The sequence below is a fragment of the Gekko japonicus genome, unplaced genomic scaffold, assembly GCF_001447785.1.
Source record: "Gekko japonicus isolate JY-2015 unplaced genomic scaffold, Gekko_japonicus_V1.1 scaffold636, whole genome shotgun sequence".
NCBI lineage: Eukaryota > Metazoa > Chordata > Lepidosauria > Squamata > Gekkonidae > Gekko > Gekko japonicus.
The window spans coordinates 198015-219477 of NW_015171523.1; the positions used below are offsets into that span (position 1 = coordinate 198015).

Sequence of the window (21463 nt, forward strand, 5' to 3'; positions counted from 1 at the left end):
GTCTTTCTCTGCCTTGTTCCCCGCCATCTTTATGGATTGTTTACTTTTATAAAAACTTGCTAAAGTCTCTGAAATACGCCCAAACGCTTAGCCATGCTCTAGTAAGTCTCTCAAAACAGATTTCAATGCTTTTTCTTCCGCTCCCCCCTTAGTATTTCATTGTTTAGTTCATGCGCATGGGAGGGGCCCTTCCCCTGCTCGCTTTTTTCACCATTCCCAGGAGGTAGATTTCTTTTTAAATTCTTGTATTCGCTTTAACACGACTCACTGTTCATTGTTGGTCATATGACCTCACTCGGCACACATTCAAAACGCTTGATCTCCAATGCTTGTCCCAGTCAGCGGCTCTAGATCCATACGGACACTCAGCGGCAGGACCGTCGGGGCGGATGAGCACCTCAATTCCCCAGCATCACGTTGGTGAAGAGGTCACCCCTCAAAAGCCCCATGGCTAGGAGCCTTTTCCCAAGGATCCAGAGGGGTAGCGACCCGTCGTCCCCCCTCCTTTCCACTGGTGCACAGATCACATCCCTGGGAGGTCCAGGAGATGCATCTGCCAGCATGTCGCCATAAACCGGAAGTCCAAAGCAGCCATTTTCTCCAGGGGAACTGATCATGGTTTTCTGGAGATAAACTGTAATAGTGGGAGATTTTCAGGTGACACCAGGAGGCTGGCAACCCTACCGTGAATTGTTCATTAGTTCATACACACACACACATGCATGCACACACAGTTTAAGAATCTGTGTTGTATTTTGTTTGCGCAACTGAGGACTCTGAGTTGAGATGGTGCCACAGAATCTTAGGCTGCCTAGGAACTAAACAGATTAAGGCCAAACTACGGCTGCAGTCACATGAGCAGTTTGCACCGATATAGCTGTGTTACCTTTGTGGATTTAGAGCACAACCGGACAACGACATCTGCCTTCCGTGCCCTAATTGTTGGCACCAAGGTCCAGCCTGTCCTGGAAATGGAGTTTGCCAACACTGGGGAAAGTCAGGTCTTTACATGTGCCATCACTTCCACTTCCCTTTTCTCAACGTCTGAACCCGCCCCCTGTGATGAACAGATGCCAGATGGGAAGTGTGAACGGTCACTTCCATCTCAGTTGTGGGTTTTTCACCCGGTAGGGATGTGTGCATAAGCGGGTATGAGCGTAAGCTCTGTGGATGATGCACCAGCAGGGTGGATGCTTCAGTGTGGGACCAACGTGCGGAGAAGCCACTTTGGGGTGTGCTGCCTTGTCACCCCTACCCACAATGATTTAAACAGCTGTAAACAGAGGTGCCACCAGTTTGTGCCAAGCCTCCCGTGTGACTGTAGGCTACGTGGTATTATTGGAGATACATTTATTTATTTGATTTTTATGCTGCCCTCCCAGCAAGGCCGGCTCAGGGCGGCTTACACAACAATATAAAAATACAGTATATAATAATACAGTATATAATATAAAATCCAATCAAACGCAAATTTAAAACCGTGATCATTTTTGCTCTTCAAAAGTAGTGGGGAGGGGATTTGTCAGGGGCCAGGCAAGAGTGGGTTGGGTCCATTTTGATCAGGAAAACTGCACAGGGGAAGGGTTAAGCCCCCAACTTTTCCAGCATCACAGCCCCAATCCAAATCGCGGCCACCACAGCTTCTGAGGGGAAACAAATCAGGTGCTTTACAACATAGTTCGGCCCTTAGTAAAGCCTAAATTTTGAAGAGATCCACAGGATGTGTACTTGCTTTGTACATTCAGAGTATGCCAATGGGGGGGGGGGGGGAGAATCTTGTAAAAACAAAGGGAAAAAGCAGACCATTCAAAACCTAACCTCTGGCTCCGCCTGCTTCCAGGTTTTGAGGCCCCTAGCCATAACAAAAACAAAAACAAAACATGGAGACAGGATGGGCACAAAAAACAAGTGCCAAAACTTCTTTTGTGCTATTTTATGCTGTTGTTTTAAGCGGTTCTAATTATATTAATTGTATTATGTATTGCATTTATATTGTTGGAACCCGCCCTGAGCCTGCTTGCGGGGAGGGCGGGATATGCTCCCCCGCTCCGCACTGTTTCAGATGCTTCTGCGGTGAGAAATGGGGAGGGGAGAGGGCCGCGTCCCCTGGAGCCCTCCGGGTGGGCGACCTTCGGGCCAGCGGCGCGGCCTGACCCGGGTCCCGGCGAGCAGCCAGAGCAGGAAAGCGGAAGGAAGGGAGTAGGCGCTGCCGAGAAAGGAGCCTCCCGGCTGGGGCTGGAACCCATCCCGGAGGAGGGCGGGCAGCTGGGCGGCCTGGGGACAGCCCCGGCCCATTGGTACTTGGGCGGGCGCCCACGGAAGCCGCCGCTCAGTCCATCCCTCGGCTCGCCTGGTGCCTGAAGCCCGCGCTCTCCAGTCACTCGCCCCCCTTCGCGCCATGATGCAGCCGCTGAAAGCGCCCTCCTGCCGCGGGTCCCGCCTGCTCGTCCTGGCCGCGCTGCTCGTGCTCTCGCCGGCGCCGGGCTTCGTGGCCCAAGGGGCCCGCCTGCTATCGGCCCGGGACTCGCCGCTGAGTCGCCGCGGGTCGCTCGACAGCTCCAGCGTGCCGGTCCAGAGAGCCGCCCAGACGGCCGTCAACTTCTTCAACTACCAGCAGGGGTCGCCGAGCGCGCTGCGGGCGCTGGGGCACGTCAAGAAGGCTTCCCTGAAGGTAAGGTCCGGACGAGTCCGTCACCTCCTTTCCGGTCGGACGGATCACTTTGAAAACAAAAGCGCCATCCCTAGAAACACAGCAGACCAGGGTGAATGTTTGTCCCGCTCCTTTCTCCACCTTTGACACAACAACCCTGTAAGGGTGGTTTGGCTCAGAGCAGCTGACCTGCCCAAGGTCCCCCCCCCCCCCATCAGTGAATCAGTGGTGAGCCAAAAGGCTTTGTTAATGGCAGTAAAAACAGGGTCGAGTCCTGGAAAGTTCGAGGGGGAGGGGGACCTGTGGAAGCCTACTGGAGTATTGGGTATGTCAGGTTCTCTCAGGCAAACTAACCTTACAGGGCTGTTGTGTCAGATAAGGGGAAAGGAGCGGGGCAGACATTCGCCCTCCCCTGTCATATTACCACACTGAATGTGGGAACCTTTAAATTACAGTGGTTATTTTCTTTCTTAGAGTCAGTTGCCAATTCTATCTCCTCCCACCCCGGGCAGGGCTACCATGCGTTTCATCAGTGTGAAAGTCACTATCCTTGGTTTTCATGTCACTGTGAATCTGTGTCAGGCAAAACTTCACCGGCTACATTTCTGATTTCCCTTATAAAAAGGCACAGAAAGCTTTGGCAGAAGGCCTTAGTGACCTTATGCACTGTGTCTACACCCAGCCATGTAGAGCTCCTCAGTGTGATAATTTGTTGTTTCTTGAGTGACAAAGAGCCATATAGATAATCACACAGTCCTCAGGTCACAGGGGCCATAGTCCCCCCAACTCCTTGCCTTTTTGATGCCCTCCCCTAACTTCCTTTCTATGGGGGGGGGGGGAATTGCACACATGAAGACTGAGCCTTTGTAGATCTTTTCAGGAGTGAAGGTTATAAAGGGGATTCTGTGTTAAGGGTACACCCTTACTTCCCCTCCCCATAACTCCAGCATTTTTACCACACCTATTTTCACCGGAAGGGCGGTAAAATTCTTACCAGCTGGCTGCATAAAATAGACCCTCCAGCTATCCTAGGGGTTGAGAGTTCCAGAAATCTCATTTTCTCAGTTTTGCTGCTCCTAATCAAACCGTGTAACAGGTGGCTGGATTACGCTTTTGCTTAGGCGGGAACAGCAAGCAGTATTAATAGCAAGCAAGCAATTCCCAACACCTGTTTACTGTTTCGCTGTTGCAAAAGTGAGAGCACTTTTGCAGTGGGGAAGGAATGACTGTCTGGGCGCAAAGATTCGTGTGTCTGCCAGTCACTCTTTTCCTCTTCTCTCCCCCTCCCACCGCATCCCTCTGTGCTATCTGGATTCATTAAGAACAATGCAAGACTCCCAAAGAATGTCTTGAAAAACACTTGTGAACCATTTACGAAAACATTGTAGCAGGAAGCAAAACTACTGTTATGAAAGTGCAGAGGGCTCCAGGCAGGATGTTGTATCATCCGGATGGTCCACTCATCGGTGAAATATTCTGAACCCTTTTTTGTCTGACTTGAAGCCGCTATGATTTTATTTGCAGATCTTAGTGGATGCCTCTGTGCCAACACTCAGCAAAAAGCATCTTAGCTGCTTAATCCAAACAAGTGGCCTTTTCCATTGAGAAATATGGAGGTCTCCTTTCTTTCGTTAAGCTTTATTTTGAAAACACAGAAGGGTGAAAGTGGCACACTGTGATAATTTGTCAGTGGCAGAAGGGGAATTTTTTAATTGCGTTATGTGAGCGGAAGGGTGCCTAGGCTTCCCTTACGTTTGTGCTATCCATGAGATACAGTCCTGAAGATGAATCAAATTTGCCGTGTCCGTGACTTCCACAGAAACAGCTGTACGGAGAGCTCCAGTTCTCACGGTGGAACTGGCTGCGGTTTATTTTGCATTACCTGTTTTCTGAACTCAGACAGTGGGACTCTGGTATGATTGCTTCATGAATGCTGAGCTGGCCAGTCAGCCTTGCCCAATTCATAGTAAAATGAAGTGTGTCATTATGAAATATACATTTGGGAATATGGCAAAGCAACTATGTCTTCACAAGCTCAAATCCTCAAGCCCCAGGATTCAAGACTTTGCCCAGAGGCGAGTGCTAGGTGTATGTAGCCTGACTGCTAGTCCCCTGTAGCGTCTTCAGAAAAGGAAAACTAGTTTGCCTCAAGCCACGAATGTAGTTAACTTTGATGGTTGGGTTAGCCCTCCAGCCTGCAATATATATGACCAAGAGGTCATACAAGTTCTAAAGAAGCGGGCTTCAGGATGGCAAGAAATTGGCAGAAAGCCTTCAGCCTGCAGCTGGTGTGACAGTGGCCAAAGACCTCCCTCCCTAGACCAGCCGTTATGGATTGTGAGATGCTGCCACACCTCTTCATTGTTCGAACTTCTCCCATTTATAAAGGCATGAAAATGATAATTCTGTGGCTTGGGCAAAAGTCAGTGTCAGACAAGGATCTGGGAAACTTGGGCTGAAATCCCTGCTCTGCCAGGAAGCTGGCTGGATGACCTTGGGCCAGTCACATCTATTTAACCCACCTCACAGGGTTCTTGTGAAGATAAAATGGGGAAAGCAGAACACCCTACAGTGCCTTGATCTCCTTAGAAGATGGGATTGAAATATCCCAGGTAGAATTGTAAATGAACAACAGTATTTGTCACAAACCCATACACCACAGAGGGCAAACAACTGAAAGCTGACTCAATTTCTCAGCCCAGCTGACAAAAAAGGCTAATGCGACTGATTTGTTTATGGGTTTTGATTGTTTTTATGATGGATTTTAATTGTATTTATATATGCATTGTATGTAAGCCGCCCTGAGCCTGCCTCGGCAGGGAGGGTGGGGTATAAATGGAATAAATAAATAAATAAATAAATAAAATCTTAGGGTGTATCAACAGAGGCATCACATCCAAATCCAATGTCATAGTCCCACTATACACTGCATTAGTCAGGCCTCACCTGGAGTATTGTGTGCAGTTCTGGAGGCTTCACTTCAAAAACGATATGGACAGAATGGAGCGGGTGCAGAGGAGAGCGACGAGGATGATCAGGGGCCTGGAGACCAAGGCCTGTGAGGAAAGGCTTGAGGGACTTGGGAATGTTCAGTCTGGAGAAGAGGAGGAGGCTGAGGGGGGACATGATTGCTCTCTTGAAGTGTTTGAAGGGCTGTCACTTAGAGGAGGATAGGGAGCCATTCCTGTTGGCAGCAGGATAGGACTCGCAATAACAGGTTTAAATTAAGGGTGAGAAGGTGCCAGCCGACTATTAGGAGAAACTTTTTTACAGTAAGAGTCATGCAACAGTGGAATCAGCTGCCTAGGGAGGTGGTGAGCTCCCCCTCACTGGCAGTCTTTAAGCAGCAGCTGGACAAACACTTGTCAGGGATGCTCTAGGCTGATCCTGCATTAGCAGGGAGGTGGACTTGATTTATTTATTTATTTTATTTATTTTTCACATTTGTATCCCGCCCTCCCCAATGGGCTCAGGGCGGCTAACAAGGGCAAGGTAATTAGCCGTGCCATAATTAAAACATATAAAACATAATAAGAACATCCAACACTTAAAACCGTGCTCAATCAGTTACAGATATCATAAATTCAAGATGGAATCAACACATTTCCAGGTGGTACTCCCATGATATTGATGGCCTGTATGGCCCCTCCCAACTCTATGATTCTATTATTCTATTATTAGTATCTGGGAGACTTTCCCAGGTTCGAATTTCCACTTGTGCTATGGAAGCTCACCTCGGCCAGTCACACACTTTAAGCCTGACCTACCTCACAGCGCTGACATGAGGATAAAATGAAGGAGAGGAGAATGCTATAAGCTGCTCTGGTTCCTTATTGGGGAGAAAGGTGGGGTATAAATGAGTTAAATAAATTAAAATAAACCGATAACGCAAACAAGGGAAGTTTAATGTGGTTGTTCCATTCTTTGCCATGTAACTTTTTTGTGACATTGACATTCTGTCGTTCTGAAGCAATGTTTTAGAAAGTAGTAGTTTCTGGGACCATGTGAACAGACTCTGTGCTAAAATTTAAGTCTCCTCCTATTGCAAGCTGAGAGAGAAAATATTAAAGGGCCATCTTTCCTTTGTGGCCAAATACTACCAGGACCTTTCCAGCACATCACATGTGTTTCCAGTTATGAAACATAAAAGTACATCCCAGTGGGTCCATCTGTTTTTGATCTGAGGCGCAAAGAAGTGTACTTCTTCCATTCTGTTTTCATCCCCTGCTTCTTCTGAGTAACGGAAGGCCCCTCCATGGTATCCTCGCAGCAAGTTCTCAGAACCAGGTTAGGCTGAGAGAAAGAGAGAGTGACTGGCCCAGGGTCACCCAGCAACCTCCATGGTCAAGTGGGGACTTGAACCCGGGTCTAGTCTGATGCCCATTTGCCAAAGCTTTTCAAGGCCTGTTAATCAAGGCCTGTTCTGGCAGCTGTTGTGATTGCTACTGTGGTCAACAGTGAAGCGTATCCAGGGCATGGCTGATGCTCTCTCAACAGGCTACTGAAAGGCAAGGCTGGGTGGTTGGTTACTTCAGAGACCTTGAATGCAGCCGCCATGCCCAATCTCTGCAGCTGGGCTTGAGTTGCAACAGTGCCGTCTTCCTTCCTCTTCAGCTTCATTTACAAAATCTTCAAAGATGACCCTGCAAACCTAGCCCAAGCAGGGTAAGGATGAAGCTGTCTGTTGGTATCCTAAAATCTGCTTCAGGCTATAATCTCCACCGTTCTCTCCTGTATTTCGTTCTTTTTATTCTGGGGGTGGGGAGGGGGGATACTTAAGCCAGCAGCAAATAGCCTGGGGTGATTGTACTCAGGAGGCGCTCACAGAGTGTGGAAAAAAACAAAAAAGGCAAGGCTGAGCAATCCCTGTAATGTTTTATAAAACCGGGCCAGCTGACTAGCCAGGAGGAGAGTGCTTGTTAACAATTTTTTAGCCTTTGGACTTCATCAGAACTGTGTTTTGGACACAGCCTGCTCTGAAGCTGTTCTTCGAAGGAAAAGCCCACTGTTTGGGGAGAAGGGGGGGGGGAGAGGAGACTTCCATGTACTTAAAGAGCCTGTTCAGTGCCGGTTGCTTCTTTGATGCCAGCCTGACAGAAACAGTTGCCAGCTAGAGGGGGCTCCTGTGCCTTTTAAATCTCCTTTGGCATTGAAAAGCTTGGCACGGGTGGCTTTGCCAAGGCATTTCTCCCAAGCCCTGCATTGTTATAAGCCATAAGCAACACTCTGTTGGGTGGGAGGAGGCTATGAATTTAAAGGTATTCACTTCTGGGCTGTGGACTTTTCCAAGTAATCCTTTAGAAAACAGTAAAAGGATTCTGCAAAGCTCAGTTGATTATTCACTGGATCAAGACCATATTCTCAAAGTTAGTACATCCGTTGTGGGGAAATAACATTTTATCATTACTTGTACTGAGGTGCAGCTTTTCTGACACGTGCAGCTACTATATTTGAAGTGTTCTGTTCTGAATTGTGGTAGTGAGTGGGTCAGGCACACCCAGTGGACAGATATTACTGTGTCTAGCATGGATATAGACACCTCCCCCCCCCTTCTATTCTCCCTGCACAAATCCTGCGAATTAGGATCTGCTGGAGCAACAGCTGTAGTTCACCTAGTCATAGAGACTTAAACTTGGGTCTTCTCAAACAACGTCTAATAATACATGGAGAGAGTCAGTGAGATGTAACAAATGTTGGATTAGGACTGGGGAGACCCGGGCTGAATTCTCCACTCAGCCATGTAGTACCTGTGGGCCAATCACCTTCCCCAGCCTAACCTGCCTCACAAGGGTGTTTTGAGAATAAATTGAACAGCTAGGTTTGAGTCCAATAGCACCTTAGAGACCAACAAGATTCTCAGAGTATGAGCTTTTGAGAGTCAAAGGCTGCGATCACACAAACACACTAAATAATCCACTTTCAGTCCACTTTCAGTGCACTTTTGAATTGGATTTTGCCGGTTCGCACAGTAAAAATCCAGTCGGAAAGTGGATTGAAAGTGGATTTAAGGTGGATTGTTTAGTGTGTGTGATCACGAAAGCTTCCTTTGTCAGATTCCAAGAAGAGGGGAGAACTACTATCCTGAGATCTGTGACGGAGGGGGGGGGGAGTAATATATAATGGGTTGGATCCAACCAGGTATTCTGCTGGTGGAAAAGGAAGGACTCACCTTTGAGCACCAAAAAGGCTACGTTGGGAATCATGGGACCTGTATGGACAAAAGCCATGTGGAACAGGGTCTGTAGCAGGGAGGGGGACACAGGTGATATTGAGCATAAAAAGTTGATGGGAGCCAGCCCATTATCCCCTATATATCATACTCATTTTTGTGTGTGTGTGTGGGACAACCCTTAATTTAGTTTGTTGGATTTGTTACTGAACACAAGATAACAAAACTATTTTGTCAACAAAACTGCTGCAACCATGGCCATACTACTAGGCTGGGTAAGGACCCCCAGCTCTCTCCCTGGAGAGGATTCTAGGGATCCTTCCTTGATTGGCCCAGTTTGTTGTTCTCTCACTCTCAAGGATGACCAGAAGAAATTAACATTCCCTTCTGGGTGTTTTGCAGTTTCCCCATTCTTAAAAGCCGTTAAGGTAGGGTTGCCAGCTCCAGGTTGGGAAATACCTGGGGATTTGGGGGGGGGGGAAGCCTGAGGAGGGTGGGGTTTGGGGAGGGGAGGGACTTCAATGGGGTACAGTGCCTTAGAGTCCACCTTCCAAAATGGCCGTTTTCTCCTGGTTAACGGATGTCTGTTGCCTGGAGATCAGTTGTAATAGTAAGTGATCTCCAGCCACCACCTGGAGGTCAGCAACTATACCCTTAGGAGACTTTTAAGGCTAAGGAGGACTGATGAATTCTGGTGATTTTGACAGACCAAGAAGCAAAAACACATTGATCTATGTTTTAGTCTGCCCTTCGTCTAAGGAGCAGAATGCAGCATTCCTCCATTTTAACCTCACCACAGAAGTATGAGGTAGATGAGGCTGAAAGGGAGAGACTGGCCCAAGGCTGAGTGGGAATTCAGAGATCCTAGTCCAGTACTCTGACCACGATGCCACAGACTCTTTTCTAATGAAGAGGGAGTTGTCACCGTCTTTCAGGGCCCCCCCTCCCCCGTGTTATTAATCTTCACTTTGTAAAAACCTTGTGGGAATGTAAACAATGGCACACATAACGAGCTGTGTTGTAACAGGTTTGGTAATGTCATTGGGCCCTAGCAGAAGATAGGGTAGTTTTGTTTGTGTTATTCTCATATCTTACTAATGTGGGGCATAAATGGGAAAACTATCAGAAAGTTAAGTTTTTCAAGAATGTTGTCATATTTGATAGTAGGCTCAAAACATATGCTGTATTTTTGCAGTCATGCATTTGGTCCATTATGTCTGTAAACCAGTCTAAGAACTGTAAAACTTTGAAATAACATAATAATTTTTAAAAATGTTCATGGATTTCCCCACTCCCCCCCCCCCTTCCTTTTTTTTTTTTTTGAGAAAAGCTCATCTTGTTTCTCTGGAAAAAATACCGAACTGTTCACAAATTTGTGTGGCCCCCTTGTGGTGGAGTGGAGCCATGTTAATTTTCTCTATATTATTCAATTTTTAGTTTTTAAGTGTTGGCCAAAGATTATAAGAACCTTAGCAAGGATAGAACTTCTGTCACTTCTGATAGAACTGCTAACAAACATATATGCGAACAGGCAATGCTTTTTGAAAACCTCCATGACCTTTGTTACCCAGTTCTAAGTCAGAAATCTCCTCTGCAGTATCCTTGCTTCCTAGCGAAAGATTAATCTGACTTGGGTAAGATGAGTCCTGAATGGATTTCTTTCCCGCTGCAGAGGCTATCAAACAAATATAGCACTGTCAGGCTCTTGCAAACAGTTTTGGAATTTCCCCGGCCCCTTCCTTATCTATCAAACAGCATCCCTTTTTGGAGAAGACAGCAAGGTTTGAAAAATGTGACTGGTGTTTGGGGGAAGAAGTTAGGGAGCCGAACAATATTTTCGCATGAAGTTGTTTAATAAACAGCTAGCCAAAACAAGTGCATGAAAAGTAAGATGAAGGCCCAGCACAGACCTCAACATAAAGCAGGGGATGTCCGCTGACTGTGAAACAACTGACTAGGCCTGCTCTTGGATCTTTAGAATCAGCTGGATCTGCGGAAATCAGCAGGTGGAACTTTTCACAGAACTTATATTTTATTTGTTTGTTTATTTATTTATTAGATTTTTATCCCGCCCTCCCGCCAAAGCGGCTCAGGGCGGCTTACAACAATTAAAAACCAGTAAAGATTAATGCAGTACATCTAAAAATAATCAATAAAACAGGCAATATAACTTATTAACAATAAAATTACAATTAGAGCATTACAATTTGCACATGGCGGCCGTCCATATAAAGTCCTAGAGTGTTTGATCTGGGCTGTTAAACGCTTGGCGGAATAGCTCAGTCTTTACCGCTCTGCGGAATTGGTGGAGATCCCACAGAGCGCGGATTTCGTTCGGGAGCTGATTCCACCTTAACATTATAGAAATGTTAATACCTCCCAAGCCCACCCCTCCAAGCTTTTTAAAAAATCAAATAACGATATACATTGAAGTCCTATAATGCACATCACAAAAGAAACACTTAAATCAGGGGGCCCAACCTTTTCAAGCCTGCGGGCATATTTGGAATTCTGACACGGCATGGTGGGCACAGCAACAAAGTGGCTGCCGCAAGAGGGATGCTTAACTTCAGCAACGCAGTGGAGATTCTTGTGCTGTGGGGCAGCTAGGGTTCCCAAGTCCGTTTGTCTTCGCGGCAGGGGGCTCCCAGATGGCTTCCCGAGTAAACAGCATCTCCTGTTAAAAACTCTATGTTTTCCCCTCAGATGGCTGTGGCCCCACCCCCAGCGTGCCTGGCATCATCACATCACATCCGGCTGACATGCAGCCGGGGTGGGGTTCCCCCCAGGCCCGATTCCACAGCGGCGGAAATCGGGCCTCCAAAGCGGGGGATTATCCACCCCCCGGGGGGACTTGGCAGCCCTAGGGGCAGCTGCTGCTAAAAAAGCAAAAACAAAAAAACCTGCACAGCCAATCAAATCTCCAGTAGTCAATCAGAGGCCTTGCTGGCTCCACCTATGGGGTCGCGAAGAGTCGGACTCGACTGTGCGACTGAACAACAAAGGTGCCAGAAAAGGTGTTGGCAGGTGCTGTGGCACCCACAGGCAGCACGCTGGGGGCCCCTGACTTAAATATTCATACCACTTCCCTGTCATCAATACGGTTGCCAGCTCTGGGTTGCCATTTTGTGGCTGGAGCCTGGGGAGGGCGGGATCTGGGGAGGTGCGGAACCTCAGCAGGCTATAATGCCATAGAGTCCATCCTCCAAAGCACCCCCTTTTCTCTAGCGGAACTGATCTTGGTGGTCTGTAGATCAATTGTAATAGCAGGAGATCTCCAGGTACCACCTGGAGATTGGCAGCTCCAGTAATCAAGCTGTGTACGACAGATTCTGACTGTGTCCATAATTTTCTCAACAACTCATTTAAAAAATTTTCATACTTAACATCAGGGGCTGGATCCAAATTTGCCACTTAGACAGTGGTCATGGCACTTTCATCGGTGGAGAAGAGAGATCCCAGGTTCAGTCCCCAGCAGCATCTCCAGCTAAAAAGGATCAGGTGGGAGATGATGTGAAAGACCTCTGCCTTGGACCGTGAAGAGCCGCTGACAGTCCAAACAGACAATACTGATCTTGATGGACTGATGGTCTCATTCAGTCTAAGGCAGCTTTATGTGTGTTCAAAAAGAAAATGTAGCTGGTTCCTCTCTCTCCCTGCAGATCCTTATGGTGTTCTGGAGGGTCCCCCATGCCCTCCCGGAGCAGAATTTCGAGGGGGGAGGCTTAGTGGGCTGCAGCAAGAAGGTGGAGTTGGAGAAAATCCTGCTCTGCCACTTTTGCTTCCGGGCTGGTGCTTAGATCCACTCCTAGGTTTTTATTTTAAAACGCACTGTTACTTTTACCGTACTTAACTCACTTAGGAGCTGCGGTGGCTCAAGTGGTTAAGACGCTGAACTGCAGGCTGTGGAAGGTCGGTAGTTCAGCAGTTCGAGACCCAAGTGTGCCGCATGACGGAGTGAGCTCCCATCTCTAGTTCCAGCTCCTGCCAACCTAGCAGTTCGAAAGCAAGAAATTGCAAGTAGATAAATAGGTACCGCTTCGGTGGGAAGGTAACAGCGTTCCGTGCGCCTTGGTGTTTAGTCATGCCGGCCACATGACCACAGAAACGTCTTCGGACAGTGCTGGCTCTTCGGCTTGGAAACGAAGCTCTTCGGCTTGGAAACGGAGACGAATCCAACCCTAGAGTCGGATTCGACTGGCTTTCGAGCCGTTCTTATTTTTGTCTAGCTTTTTTACATTCCAGTGTGTTGCAGACGTGATTATTATTATTATTTGCTGCTGTTTGAGGTGCTTGTTTATATTTGTAGCAGGAATATTTTTTTAACAAAATTGGGAAGACATAACACAGGATCCAGTATTAACTTCAATTTTAAGATGTTAAAGTACAGAAGTGGTTTGGAAGCTGGCGTCTTTCTATCTTTTGCCCCCAGTCCCCTGCTGAAAAGTGTATGGAATTGCAGCCTGGGGCTATTTGGAAACGGCTGTATATTCCCCTCTTGAGAATGGGGGACATTAAATGAAAACAGAACTCGGAAAAGCCCTAAAACATTCTGCACATACTGGGAGTTTCATTTCAACCTGCTGCACTTAATAACGCAAGACAAATGTGCCTGGATATCATCTGGTAACCTTGAAGAGGTGTGGACTGATTTTTATAAAAAGGCGGTGGGAGCATAACAGAGAATTTTGAGCAAGGCTAGAGTTTTATTTTGTTTTTTTAAAAAAATCTGTCTGGAAAGACCTGCTTCTGTGAATCAGTTGCTGGATGGCGAGCAGGTAATGCCTTCCCTCCCCCAAGTGGTAGGTAACATGGCCCCTGTGTAAAGTTCTCTGTATACCCTGTTTCCCCGAAAATAAGCCCTACCCCAAAAATAAGCCCTAGCAGGATTTCTATGCATTTGTGGTATAAGCCCTAATGGGTCTTCTTGAGAAAAAATAAATATAAGACAGTGTCTTATTTTCGGGGAAACACGGTACTCAGAGTACATATTAAAAGCTGGGCAGCATCAGTCAAAAAGGGAATTGCATCCATCTGTTGAATACAGGAATGTGCAACCTGCATTGAGGGTTAAGGCACAGGCAAGATGCTGGTAGGTCAGTGTCTGGAGCCTCCCAAGCATTTTTTCCCCTCGAAAATTGTGACTTTTGTGATCTAAACCAGCAAAAAAGGTGTGTGTGTGTGGGGGGAGCAGTTGACCTCTCTGTTGTCTCCTCCCCCTGGGGTTGTCAGCCTCTAGGCTACAATTACTATTACAGTGGATCTCCCAGGGGACCGAGATAGGTTGTCCTGGAGAAAAATGGCTACTTTGGAAACATGGACTCAATGGCATTATACCTTGCTGAGATCCCCCCTCCCCAAACTCCCCCCTCCTAAGGCTCCACCCCCCAAATCTCCTAACTTAGAACTGGCAACCCTGCCTCCCCCACACCGTGGCCTCAGCTTGGATAGGGCCCCATCATGGGTGTAATGTATCCAGTCCAGACAAGTCCAGAGACAAACGTCGAGCTTCGCTCCAAGAGACAATGGACTATGCAGATCCTAGCCCGCTCCAATCTGGGGGCTAGGTTCCCGGCCAAGAACCTATGGGACTCTCGGCCACTGTAAATAACCTGTAGGGAATTGGGGGGTTGTTTTGGGTGGCGGTTTCTCGGGGGATATAAGCTGGCCTGCGAGCCGGCCAAAGTTGTCTTTTTCCGGATAGAATAAAGTACGCTTTGCTGAAATCACTCTCCGTTGTGTACTTTTCAATGGGGCTGCTTTTTGCCTTTTAAAATCCAGCCAAGGTTCTCATGCAGTCCCGTGTAGTTTGACCAGTCAAGAATTCAGTGTTCCCTCTAAGCTGAGTTAGTGTGAGCTAGCTCACAGTTTTTTGGCCTCCACCTCACACATTTTTGTCTTAGGAAGGAGGCCTCCATAGCAAACGAATTTGTGCAGTAGCCAAATCGCTCACTCACAACTTTAATGCCAGTAGCTCACAAAGTGGAATTTCTGCTCACAAGACTCCACAGCTTAGAGGGAACATTGGAAGATGCTGCCATATATTCCTGCTCCAGTTCCCCCTTCTGGGAAAAGTAACAATTACGGGTCTGTCTTGTGTTGCGTTTGTTAATGATTACTGACACAGCATTCATTTGAGTGTTCAGGGTGGTCCACACAGATTATTCAAGTACTAAGTGTTGCTAGCATTTTACAGTATTTTATATGTTTGGAGTTTGTTCATGTGTTTTAAAAAGTGCATACTGTGAAACTCAGCTATTCTGTCTCTCTTCTAGCTTGTTCCAGGAGTTGGCCGCAAGTACATCCTACAGTTTACTACGAAAGACCTCCTAACTGGGGTAAGCGTACAACATAAAAACAGATTTATCAAGTCTTTCCTAGACGGCTGAGCTCTGTCCCTCCATTTGGCTCTCTGGCCCCTGAGATTCCCTTTTCTCATCCATCTGCCAGAAGATCTGCCTGAAAAGTGTTTAGCACAGCAGTCCCCAGCATGGAGGCCAGGGGCCCCAGGGCACCTGCTGATGCCCACTTGCTTCCGAATCCTGAGTCTTGGTGATAAAATCCAAGGAGTCTTGAAGGGAACTGAAAAACAAAGCAGAGTGTTTCAAGTTATTTCCAGCCAGCCAAGTGACTAGCAAAGCACTGAGCTCATACCAGGCAAGGGCATCGCAGCTAGTGTTGCCAGGCAACCAGCAGGAGACTGGGCAACGGGGACATGGGGGTAGTGTCACTTCTGGGGGGCAACCAGATGTGACATCACACCTCTCTAGGAATCACTAGAAACTCTGTGATAAAACCGTAGGGTTCTAGTGATTCCTAGAGAGGACTGATGTCACTTCCAGGTTTCCCTGGGAAGTGATGTCAGGCTGATGGCTCGACAGCCTTAAAAAAAAAAAAAATCTCCTCACACTCCTGAGACTGGCTGTGGGAAACTGTGTTTACTCCTTCAGCTCAGACGTCTCTGTCTGTGGCAGGGCAGGGAGCAAACCCATTCCTTTGGCAGTGGAAAACAAAGCTAAGAATCATAGAATCATAGAACCACAGAGGTGGAAGGGGCCATATAGGCCATCTAGTCCAACCTGCTGCTCAATGCAGGATTTCCTCCATCTCAGTAAAGCAGCTCCGGAGGCATTTCCTCGGCATCTGCAGGAGCAGCACTTCAGAAGCAGCTGCCTGCACTGTGGGAGGGTGCTTGGCTGCAAACTTCTCAACGTTTTGTGATTAGCCCCCCCCCCCTTTGCAGCCATTTTTGTGGTAGCACCCAAGACCCTCTTCTCAAAATTACCAGAGCACATGCAGACTCAGAAAGGTTGGGGACCCTGTGAGGGGCTCTTGATTATACACATAGGGAAGCTGACCTTCATCTCCCCCCCCCCCGCTGCCCATGCACACTGGGCTACCTGGTAACAAGCAACAGGGGTCCTGCTGACCATCATAACAGTAGGGACGTTCTGATTAAGCCTCAGGTCACAATAAAAGGATACTTTTGTCAATTATGCTGGCGGGTAATATAATCAAAAGCTGACTAGGATGGTTGCCAAATTTGGTTGGTTGGCATACCGAACCAGGAAGGAGATAAAGAAGTACAGATAGGCCTAGATTTGTTTTTAATCTTTGATCTCAATAGTAATTTTTACCATTTCTGTATTTTAAACTTTTTAGATTCCTATTTATAATTTTAGATGCTATTATATTTTATAATTTTACTGTTCTTTTACCTGTTATTTACTTGCCTCTTACTGTATTGTTTGCTGGTCTATGACCGTAATAAATTGAATTGAGTTCGCTTGGGTCCTGCTTACTCAACTGTGGGCAAGATTGCAGGACGTATCCCCCCACCCCCACCCCGGGTGGAGCGTGCTGTGCTCCTTAGACCCTCCTTAGAGATCTTCATGAAGGGCTGCCAGGTTTTCCTGCTTGCTTGTTTGCTTCCAGGGGTTTTGATGGGTTATGAACAGCAGGCATCTTTTGGGGAGGGAGGGAGGTACTTGGGGTTTGTTATGCAATTTGCTTTTAACACGTGATGCTTTACTTTGTAACCCGCCTTGAGCCCAGAGGAAAGACAGAGAGGAAATATTGAACCAAATATAAAGTTTCGGTCTGAAGAAGTGCAATTTGTCTTTTCAGGAAAACCTAGGCACCTGCCACTCCTCTGTGTTCTACCTGAAGGCAAAGCCAAAGCCAGCGGTTGAAATTAGCTGCTCGCCGGACCAAGGCAAAAATGACCACCAGATTCAAGACCTTTTCTTGTACTTGAGCCTTACAGGTATATTTGTGGCATCTCACATGTTGGGCCCAAGGAACTCTGAAGGGAAGGAAAACAGCCATGAGCCGGGAGCGGCTCAACCCTTTCTGCCACCACCTCAAGTGCCCCCCCCCCAATGCTGCCCCTGTCGACTTCGGTGGGGAAGGTGCCAGCAAGAGCAAGCCAAAGGAGGGGCTGTGGCTCAGGGCTGGAGCATCTTCTTAGCATGCAGCAGGTCTCAGGTTCCATCCCCAACATCTCTTGTTAAAAGGATCAGGAAGCAGGTGACGGGAAAGACCTCCGCATGAGACTTTAGCTGCTGCATATAGACAGTGCTGACCTGGGCAGCCAATAGGCTCCCTGCCCACCTAGTTCTTCTCCATCAAAGCTGAACCATGTGCTGAGCCAGTTTTTCCAAAGCTCGCCCAAGCAGTGGTGGGTGGCACTATCAGATGGCTTCTGCCATTCTTAACGTGTTAGCATACTGATAAATCCCCCCCCCCTTTTAAGAACACCTCTTTCATAAGAACACAAGAAGTGGCCTGCTGCGGGTCGGACCCGGAGTTGCATTAGCGCACCATCCTTTTTCACACAATGGAAACTAAACTAAACAAGCTAAGCCCTTTCCCCTGATGTTGCCTCCTAGCAGAGATACTCAGATGCTTACTTGTTTCTGGCCATGGAGGTTCACTGTAGTTGTCATGGCTAGTAGCCATTGATGAACCTTCCCAGAATCTGCTATTTAGGCTGGTGGCCGTGGCTCTGTCCATTGGCATCCAATCCCACAATTCCATTGCCCCTTGTGTGAAGGAGTACGTCTGGTCTTCAAGGACATGGTTCAGCCTTGACGGCCTTGAGCATGTCCAATGGGAGTTTTTTTACACTAGTGCTAGTTCCTGCTTTCTGTCACAGCTTCAGTGCCTCTGTTTTCTGAACGGCCGCCTTTCCCCATTCCTTGCAGAAGATAAACAGCCCTCTCTGAAGGTCCTGAGGAATTTGGGTGTTTATGGCAGCAGCCTAGTGGCGTGGGAGATGTCGACTGAGGACTTGGCTTACACTTTGACACAAGTCAAGGACGTGAAGCCGTGGGTGAGTGCAACTGAAATTGTGTAAGCAGAGGTCTCCTTGATTCTGGCCCTGTGTGCATGTTGTGTTAGGAAAGACCTTCCGAGTGAGGCCTCCTCACCGTGTTCTGGACAGAGCCTGGGAAGCTGCCCTGTAGAGAAATTCTTGTACATGTAGAGCGAAGAGAATGTGAATTAGCTGGTGCGGCCAAATCCAGTGCCGCCTGTGGGGAAAGCACGGAGTAACTATGCCCCTCTGTCTTCATGATCAAGCCCTGAGGAAATATACCAGGGTTGAAAATGTACATAAGTGGTGTAAGCAGACGTTGAAAAGCCAGAGAGCAAAAAATGGTCCCCCTTCTGCTACAATGACAGTAGCCATACAAGAAAGCCAGCTTGAGGATGTGAAGACATTTAGTTCAAGCGTATGCTAGGGCTCACAGGGAGGGATACATTAGTAATCTTTAGTGTGGTTGCTACACCTGGTTACAACCAGAATCTTGCAGGAGGCTTTCAGACAAACACTGCCCTACACCACTTGAAGCCAGTAGGAACGGACCAGTGTGTGGGTAGCAAATGGTTAGTGGGTGGCTGTGAGGTTGCAGTTGTGATTTTATTTTTAAAAGGCATCAAATTAAAAAAATGGCACATGAAAGCAGAAATAAAATAACTTACAAAACTTTCTAAATGCCCCCCAAAGCAATAGGTGTTCAGAGGAGGCCTCCATCTTAGACTTTAAGCCCAGGCTGAATGGCCCTCCAAACCCCCATTAGCCCTGCTTAAGGATGCCAACCTCCAGGTGGGGTCTGGGGATCTCCCAGAATCACAGCTCATCTCCAGACTACAAAGGGTGGACTCTGTGGCATTGTATAATGTCCCCGTCCTCCCTAGGATCTACCCCAAAATCGCCAGGAATTTCCCAACCTTGAGCTGGCAACTCTACGCCCTGTCCCCTGCCGGTGGCCGGGGGGGGACCTAGCAGCTCCAGCCCTCCTGTACTCTATCACGGTAAAAGCAAGCCGCTCACGAGTGCACACGGAAACAGTGCTGAAGAAGACCCCAAAGAATCCTTGTCTGTGGTTCTGGTGGGAGAAAAAACCAATGTGGTGTAGCGGTCAGAGTGCTGGACTTGGATCTGGGGGGCCCCGGGCTCGAATTGTGGGTGTCCCTGGGCCAGTCACATTATCTCAGCCTCACTTATCTCAGAGGGTGGTTGGGAGGATAAAGTGGAGGGTGGGAGAATGATGTCAGGTGTTTTGGGTTCCCGCTTGAGAGGACGGTGGGTCAAGAAAGGACGTCTACACGGACGACAACAGATGGGGAACATCCCCAATCCTTCATGGCAGCCCTTGGCCCCAAAAGGCCCGTTGCATGGAAATAGCATGACAATTCTGGGAAGGTGTAACATGCAATACATTACTGGTCCAATAATGTGAACCCAATGCACTTGACCTGATTCTCACTATGGGATGAATATGGACTTCAGCACCACTATCTTAGAATACAATCTTGACTTTCATTGACCATCTTCATTCTGTTTTCTTCCCCAGAGAAGAGGTGACGGTGCGCCTGAATTTGACTTCACTGTTCTGCTTGGTGATAGGTGGGGAGAGGTAAGAGAACCTCCATTGCCTAAGGTGGCGCTCCTACTAAATAAGAAAAAAAAAAAGGAAAAAAAAGAAGTCCCAATAACCGTGCTCCTAAAAGTCCTTTGGAAGTGAGCATGGTGAGGAAATGCACATCGGGAAGCTCCAGGATCCAGTACCTCTGCGGAAGGTACATGTTGCATGGGATGCGATACAGGGAGAGGCCTTGGAGGGAGGAATCGACGGAAATCCCACCCACTCGCCCAGGTTGAGCAGAAGGAACTCTTCCCCTAGTGAAGATAGATTCAGGTGGGTAGCCATGAGGGTCTGAACAGAACAAAGTTTGAGTCCAGGGGCACCGTTAAGACCAGCAAAGTTTAATTCTGGGCATAAGATTTCTTATGCAAGCACTCTTCATCAGACACCAACTTCCACATCAGATATCTGATGAAGTGTGCGTGCACACAAGAGCTTATACCCGGAATTAAACTTTGTTGGTCTTCACGGTGCCCCTGGACCTCAAACTTTGTTCTCTCCCCCCAGTGGAAGACTCACAGTGCATTCCGAAGGAGAGTTGTACCAGTCTAGGTGCATCGGCTTCCTCTCTGCTTAGAAGTCAACTGTTGGTGTCTAGTGCAGTAATACCAAGCTGTGTTACAGGGTTGCCATTAGGCGTCCCTGAGAAAATGGATGGAAGTACTAGTAAGAACGACGGGAACGCTGACTTAACACTTCCTGTACTTCCTTCCCCAGTCTTCCATCTCCTGCCACGTGCGCGTTGCTTGGCAACCTGACCTGCCTGTGCAAGTGAAATACTACTGTTCTCCAGAGGATGGGTCTTCAGAATCTGCGGATGGCTCTGGAGAGGAACTTGGATCTACTGATGAGTTTTTTCTTGAAGCAGAAAGTAATTTTTAAATAGGAAGGAAGCTGTGTTATAAAGGTGTAAACATTTTTACAAGGGTGTGGAGCACCTGGCATTTAATACTTCCACTCTGCGTCATGATTATTCTTCCACGTAAATCACTGCTGCGGATTGGAAGTTTGTGCACAAGTCACTTCTGACCCACTGTAGAAATTCTTAAAAGAAAAAAAAATCCTCTGCGTCTTCCTAAAAGCACTTTTTCGCAGATTAAAATAATATATATATGGAAAAAATTACTGGACTTGCCACCAAGTTTCTGGCATTAGGGAATTACGCTGTATGAAGTTAATATATATGAACCACATTCTTGGAGTTTTTAAAACTACCATTTCAAGAAAAGTATTGTGGAATTAAAAATATATATATGATAATAAGCCTTTGATGCTAACTTTTAATTTATCTCCAATAAAATGAATAAAGTCATGTCTTGTGGACATTGCATTATTGCATATTGGCTGGATCGCATCAGAATTCTTTTATTGTGCTCCAGGCAGGGGTCATTTCGTAGAAAAAGAGGTGCAGGAGCTCATTAGCGTAACTTATTTGCATATGTCACACCCCCTGACATCACCAGAAGTGTGTCAGAAGGCAACACCCACTGCTCAGGCTCCACTGGACTGTTTTGGATTGCTAGCTGGGGGGGGGGCACAGATCTGCCCTCACAGAGGAGGGAGAGCTTCTACCTGAATAAAATTTGGTCCTAAAGCTGCCACTGGACTGCTTTGGATTGCTATCTATGGGGAGGGGACACACAGATCTGTGCAGGCAGGCAGGCAAGCAGGAAGGAAGGAAGGAGGGGAAAAGAAAAGGAAAGAAGGAGGGAA

At 47.5% G+C, this 21463-nt stretch overlaps 1 protein-coding gene across 1 annotated transcript; it reads left to right on the forward strand.

Moving 5' to 3' along the window:
- The first annotated feature begins 2186 nt into the window (after positions 1-2186).
- RARRES1 (retinoic acid receptor responder (tazarotene induced) 1) lies at positions 2187-21062 on the forward strand. Its single transcript, XM_015419475.1, has 6 exons — positions 2187-2671; positions 15095-15157; positions 16947-17085; positions 18026-18153; positions 19679-19741; positions 20468-21062. Exons 1-6 carry the CDS (start codon positions 2399-2401, stop codon positions 20630-20632), a joined length of 831 nt encoding a protein of 276 aa, XP_015274961.1. The 5' UTR covers positions 2187-2398; the 3' UTR covers positions 20633-21062.
- The last annotated feature ends 401 nt before the right edge of the window (positions 21063-21463 follow it).